At 32.2% G+C, this 7636-nt stretch overlaps 1 protein-coding gene across 1 annotated transcript in view; it reads left to right on the forward strand.

Moving 5' to 3' along the window:
* The window catches only part of LOC144972614 (sodium/hydrogen exchanger 9B2-like), a 55302-nt gene that overhangs the window by 42565 nt on the left and 5101 nt on the right, over nt 1-7636 (forward strand). Inside the window, exon 11 of the mRNA XM_078914049.1 lies at nt 4646-4720. Within this exon, the coding sequence (XP_078770175.1) occupies nt 4646-4720 (75 nt within the window). The remainder of the gene's footprint in view (nt 1-4645; nt 4721-7636) is intronic.

Below are 7636 nucleotides of genomic sequence, written 5' to 3' on the forward strand. Positions count from 1 at the left end.
TGGCATTATTATGAATTAATAATAATGAATATATATTATAATGCATAATAATAATAATAATAATAATAATAATATATAATAATAATAATAATAATAATAATAATAATAATAATAATAATAATAATAATAATAATAATAATAATAATAATAATAATAATAATAATAATAATAATAATAATAATAATAAATAATAATAATAATAATAATAATAATAATAATAATAATAATAATAATAATAATAATAATAATAATAATAATAATAATAATAATAATAATAATAATAATAATAATAATAATAATAATAATAATAATAATAATAATAATAATAATAATAATAATAATAATAATAATAATAATAATAATAATTTTTAAAAAAAGGTCGTTGAATCCGATTCCGCCTGTCGATTGTGCATATAGATAAATGTATCTAGTTGTGCATTCACATATATTTGTGATGTCTTTACTTTTTTTTTCTTTTTTTTTATTATTATAAAAGCGGATGCCAACAAATTGAACGACATTGTAATATATTACGTCTCCGTGTTCATCACAGGTTTTTTTTATTTTTTTTTAATTTTTTAAAAATATTAATTATATATATTTATAATTAATTATAGTAATAATAATAAGAATAATAACAACAATAACAATAATAACACTAATAACAACAACACCAATAGCAATAATAATAAAAACACCAACAACAATTATAATAATAACAACAACAACAATAGAAAAAATAATAATGATAGAGCATATAAAATTAGTGATAAAAGTACTAAAAAGTATTATAACAGACACGTTAGCAAAATCAGGAACAATAATATCTAATAATAATAACAACCACAATAACTACAACAACGATAATAACAACTACAAAAACAGTAATAATAACAATAAAAATATTTGATTTTATATCAATTTTCTGATCCTCATATCGGTTCTTAATATCGCTAATGAATATTTTTTGGGTCATGTTTGATTTTAGAGATAACCATTTTTCCAACGAAAATCAAATGATTTATCCACATACGATACGATTCATTGATTCCGGGATAATCAATCAATCCCACCATTACTTTTTGCAAATCTATATGTATTTGTTTCCCTATCTTACTGTTAATTATGCTTTCTATCTCCCGCCATACAGATTTAACTGATTTACAATTTAAAAAAAAGAAATGCTCAGAGTAGTCTATTTCCCCACAATATTGACATTTATTTGAATTTGCAACTTTCATTTTATGAGGCAATATATTGGTAGGGTAAATATTATGCATAATCTTCCATTGTAAAATCCTTAATCTTGATTCTTTTGTACATACATAAGGCAAAATCCAATGTTTTACTTGTAACTCTACGCTTTTTCCCCCCAAAAGATCTTAACATGTTCTATTGATCCTTCTCCTCTAACATTTTGGTATAACTCTTTTCTGGGCAGATTTTGAATAATATTCTTTTTTTTGAAATTTTATTAAATCTTCTGATTTCGAAACTTTTAGGCGTGATAAAGCGCTTTTGACTACACTATAATCAAGATCTATTCCATTATAATTACCATATATATCTTTGAATTCCCCAATTGACATGATACGTCTTGAATTGATGTAGATTTGCTTAACGTAAAACACTTTTTTTTGCGATTAGATTAGTTGAAAACAGTACTTTTCTTTGAATTTAATTTTATTATTGTTAAAAATTGGTTCATCAGGGTGAATTTCCATACTTTGATCTTCATGAGGAAAGTTAAGATACTCTATTAGAACATTTTTCCAAAATATGTTTTTCACCAATTTTAAACCTTTGAATTGCGCACTGTTTATATTTGCTTGTTATCCTCATTGTGAATTGTGTTCCAAAGATTATGGATTTAAAACTTTTTAAGTAAGATTCCCCAAGGCCGTGTCTTTGGACCCTTCTTGTGCGTTCTTCTTTACTAAAGGTATTAATTCTTCGTGTAACATCATTGCAGAAGATACATAAATGTATTAATCATCTCGAAACTACATAGATACATACATTGCAACATGAAATATTTGATTTATTTCATTGGCCAAGTAGAATTTATATTTTAATGGGGGTTTTTTTTCTCTTTTTTTTTACCTTTTTTTAACCTCAGACATAGGAGACACCCTATGTTTGTAGTTGCTTTGCCAATTTAGATTTATCTCCGTCTTGTAAATACGACAATAAACAGGTATAAGTATATTGACCTTAAATGCGTCTAAAAAAGTAATTAGATACTACTTTCCAATCGCAACTTTCATCTGAATAAAACTTTTTTCCCCAATTAATCAGAAATGATTTTTGTAAAGCAATTATGTCAATCATGTTCAGGCCTCCATTACTTCTATCGTTACACATAGTCTTTCTTTTTACTTTCTCAAAAGCTCTCCTATTTGATGTTTTCTTTTGCCACAAAAATTTTAAGAACAATCTATTTATTTTCTCTAATACAGTCAACGGGATTGAAATACGCTGCATGATATAGATTAACATAGAAATACCAAAGGTTTTGATTATGTTTATTTTTCCTATCAAAGAAAGGTCCCTTTTTTCCCATAACTTTAGCATTTTCTTTATGCTTTCAATTTTATGAATCCAATTATTTTTATTTTCTGTAGCTGTCATTTTGAAACTGAATATTGCTCCTAAAATTTTTAGATCATCAACAATTGGAATGCTGAACAATGAATCTTTCTTAAGGTTTTGATTTTTGTTCAGTTGCATAATTTTAGATTTACTCTTATTCAAAGTAAGCCCAGAGAATATCGAAAACTCATTAATTTTCTGTAACACATGTTTTAAGTCTTTTTGATCTTTTAGAAAAAAAAGTTGTATCGTCAGCATATTGTTTGATAACAAATCTTGTGTTATCTATTAGTATTCCTTGAATGTGTTTCTCTTGTCTTACTTTAGATGCCATTATTTCTACTCCTAGAATAAAAATTAAAGGAGATATTGGACAACCTTGTCTAACGCCTCTTTGCATATCAAAATCCCCCGATATATGTCCCCCATTTTTAACACAAACCTTCCTTTTATTGAGAATGGTGATAATACAACCTTTGAAATAATTTCCGAAACCAAAGTAATCTAAAGTTTTTAATAAAAATGTTGTTGACATAGTGTCGAAAGCCTTTTTATAATCAATTGATAACATTAACGAGGATAAGTTTATTTCTTTTTCATATTCTATTAAATCATCACTTTCCCTCAAAATCTCTGCAATGTTTCTTCCACGAATAAATCCTTTTTGGTCCTTACTAACTATATTACTTATAACCGTTTTAAGTTTGTTTGCCAAGGTTTTTGTCAGTATTTTATAATCAGCATTTGTTAATGTTATAGGCCTCCAATTCCCTAAATCTTCCCTATCGATAAGTAGATTTTTCGGTATTAACGCTATTACCCCCCTCCTTTGACTATAAATGTTGAGTGATGAATATGTAAAAAATATCACTATACCTAAAATAAAAAATGAAGAGAAAGAAGTCTGTGACAGATTTATTACGTTAGATGAAATTAGGAGCGCTATGGAAAAAATGAAAAATGGATCCTCCCCAGGGCCAGATGGAATTCCAGTAGAATTTTACAAAGTTTTTTGGGATGAGATCAAAACGGCGATGTTCAACTGTTTTGATTTTAGTATTTTTTAAAATATGCTTAGTTACAGTTATATTTTAATGTTGATAAATGTAAAATTTTGCAAATTACTTACTTACTTACTTAGGCCGCCCGTTGGGGCGCCCAACATGAGCCACAAGTCTTCGCCATTCTGTCCTGTCCTCCATAAGCGTACGCAGCTCCCGACAGTCAATGTAGGTTTTATTCTGCCTGCCTCTGCTTCTGGTTCGCTCAGGTGGTTCCCATAGCACAAGATTTGCAAATTGGAAGATCGAATATTTTATTAATGTTTCTCGAACAATATTCGTGTCGAGCACTGATCTTGAAAAGGACATAGAGATCATTTTTGACCAAAAAAAAGTAATTTTAATCTCATATTAATGACTGTTTTAACAGAGCTAATAGAATGATGGGTATGATCTTCAGAAGTTTTTATTAATCTTGACAAATATATTTTTAGAAATTAGTACAAATCTCTCGAACGGCCTATCCTTGAATATGACATTTACATTTCGAGTCAATATACAACAGGGAACCTATTGGTATAGAAATGTCCAAAGAAGGGCGCGAGTAAACTGTTAGTTCCATTGAGGGATTTTCAGATCATGATAGGCTACAGTTTTTGGATTTACCTGGTCATAAGCATTGGAGAATTCGGGGAGACCTTCTTCTTCTTCTTTTTCTTCTTCTTCTTCTTCTTCTTCTTCTTCTTCTTCTTCTTCTTCTTCTTCTTCTTCTTCTTCTTCTTCTTCTTCTTCTTCTTCGTCTTCTTCTTCTTATCGCGGATTTTGCAGTGTTGCCATAATGAATGCTACATCTCCATGGATTTCGTTTCATAGCACCATCTTCCTCCCCAGGCCCAGTTCTTTCATATTGTCCTGTACACTATTTATCCATCATGTCTCCGAGCGTCCCTTTTTTTCTCTTTCCCGCTAATTTTGTATCTAATACATTCTTTCTCACGTTCTCCCTGCCTCTCGTCCCTCATCAGTATGGTTTATCTTTTGCTTTTATCCAGGCGGCTATCGGTGCTGTGGCTCTGGACAACGCCAGGACAGCCGGAGATGAGGACCTTATAATCTTGGGACAGAAGGTAAAAATAAAATTAGTTCCGCCACCCCCACCCCCACCCCCTTTCCAGACACACGTACAAACACACTATTACAACGTTTTAAGAATAACTTAGCTGTGTATCAGAGAACGCACAATCTTGTGTTCCTGTCTCTATGTGTGTTTTGTGTGTGTGTGTGTGTGTACGCGCGCGCGCATGGTGCGGCCGTGTGTTGTGTTATGGCGAAGCCAGACTGAGTAGGGGATGAACTGAGCCTGTGGTGGGTCTGAATCTTCCAGTCCTACTAATTGCCGTCTGGAGCCGTCCGGCTGCCTAGGGAAGCCGTCTGGAGCCTTCCTGAGGTCATCTTAAACATTCTCAAGCCATCTGGAGGCCCTCAGTGCTGCCCGAAGCTTTCCAGAAGCCGTCCGAATGGGGAGGCCTTCCGAAAGCTCCTCGTTCTGGCATTTCTTTCAATTTTTATTTTCACCGTGGATCTTCTGTCATGAGTTTATTTATTCAATTAGTCAATATATATAGTAGCATTTTATAAACTCTAGAACAAACCTCGATAGATTAGTGAAATTTTAATCTTTCCGTCGCCATTTTGTTTTGTAAAGTATTGAAAGCAGTCCTAGGGATTTTTTTATTCTATTAGGGTAACCGCAAGGTCGGAGGATATTTTTTTCTCTATTAGGGTTAGACATAAGTTTTAGTAAAGGTGCTAGGGTGTTTGTTTTTCCCATTGAGCGTCGGTTAAATAGTACTAGATTGTTTTTTTCTTAGGGTTAGTTGAGGGAATATTTGAGTTGTTTCACTCAGCACGAGGAGCTTTCTGAAGGCACATATATCGGTAACAATGATCTTTTGTGAATGGTCGATCAGTACCAATAATCTTTTTGTCAATGGTCAATACACTATATATCGATCAGTACCAACAATCTTTTTGTCAATGGTTAATGTACTAGTTATCGATCCACAGTGAAAATACAAATTGAACGAAATGCCAGCACGAGGAGCTTTCGGACCGCTTCTGGAACGCTTCGTTCAGCTCTGAGGGCCTCCGGATGGCTTGAGAATGCTTTAAATAACCCTCGGACGGCTCCGGACGGCTATGAACGGCAATTAGTAGGACCCGAATCTTCCATGAAGAAACCGAAACTCGTGGGAACCCAGCTTGTCACTCCCCCAGACATGCCCTTACAGAGAGAACGTCAACATAGGTTTTGCGCATGCGTCTGTCGTCCGCGCGTCCGGTGACACTGTTCTTTTTTTTTTCTTGCCAACACTGTTAGAAAATGATCCTTTTTTGAGACAAAAATTGGCTTCTTTTTATGGTTAATAATAATAATAATAATAGATAGATCTTTATTGTCCATAAATATGGCAATTTGTCATTTAGTTACACTTGTTATAATGTTAAACGATAACTAAGATTGAACAGATATTTCACTCCTACTTATTTTCTCTCTCTCTCTCTCTCTCTCTCTCTCTCTCTCTCTCTCTCTCTCTCTCTCTCTCTCCTCTCTCTCTTTCTTTCTTTCACACGTGCGATATACACAACATAAACATATTCATTTCGTTTTCAATTTGTTACGATTGTGGCAATTCGACACCAAAAATTATCATCATTATCAATTGGTCAGTTAATCTTACATTAAATAAATTAATCAGTTAATCAGTCAACGAATCAATCCTTGGTTTTTCTGTACCATATGAAATATTCAAAATTTTTATTGCTGATGGAACGAACGTTGATTTATACTTGTTAGTTCTACATTTAATCTGACAAAACCTTCTCCCAGATGGTAAAAGACTAAATTCATGGTATAAAATATGTTTTTTATTGTTGGTAATTGAGAATGCTTTCCTTTCTATTGCTTTTCCATGAATTCTTTCTACTCCATCAAGAGGATGGTTTATTATTTTTGATGCCTCTTTGATAGATTTTGAAATTTTTGATTTATCTTTAAGTCGGCATCCTCCAAACCATATGGTGCAGCCAAACGCAATTACACTTTTAATCAATGAGTCATAAACTCTTAACATAGTTTTCTTCCTTACTTGAAATGTTCTCAATTTCCTTAGGATGTATAATCTTTGGGCAACTTTCTTAGAAATTATATTAATATGTTGAGAGAAATTGAGGGAACTATCAATGGTTATTCCTAAATATTTAAAATAGTCAACTGTCTCAACATCATCTTTACCGATCGCTACACACTTTAAGTCGTTTTTATTTTTTACACCAAACACCTGTTCTTTCGTTTTTTCAACATTTAATTCAAGCTGATTTTGTTTACACCAATCGGTGAATATATTTATTTGTTTGAAATAATTCTTTTCGGTAACTTTATCTTTTAATAAGCCAAGAATAGCAGTATCATCTGCATATTTCACTATAAAACAATTTTCAAAGGATGGTCTGCAGTCGTTAGTGTATAAGATGTACAGGATTGGGGAACTCACACAGCCTTGGGGACATCCGTTCGACAACGTTCTTTTGTTGGAGATATGTTCACCCAATTTTACACATTGCGGTCTATGGGTCAGAAACTCTTTATACCATTTAATAAGGTAGTTTGGAATATCCATGCTGCACAACTTTTGAAGCAAAATATCTGTGTTCATGGCATTAAAAGCTGACGAAAAGTCGACAAACAGGATTCTGGCGTAATTCTAGGGCGTTTGGTCAAGGTGTTTCGAGATCAAGATTGCTGCTATTTCTCTTGATCAACATAAAACACATGGCTCACAAAATATCGGTAGAATTACTCAGCTCGGCAAGAAGCACGTTTTTAAGTACGTACCGAAAAGAGACTGTTACGGGTGTAGTGTGATAGACAATATATTTTTCAAAGCACAAAGTTAAGACCCAATTGGTATGAAAATATTCTCCACTAAGATTTGATATATTTTACATTATTATAGCCTATGTAAAAGTTAAAGAGGTATCTA

This window comes from Berghia stephanieae, chromosome 5 (genome assembly GCF_034508935.2).
Source record: "Berghia stephanieae isolate SIO BIC M18660-M18661 chromosome 5, UCSD_Bste_1.3, whole genome shotgun sequence".
In the NCBI taxonomy this organism is placed as follows: Eukaryota; Metazoa; Mollusca; class Gastropoda; order Nudibranchia; family Aeolidiidae; genus Berghia; species Berghia stephanieae.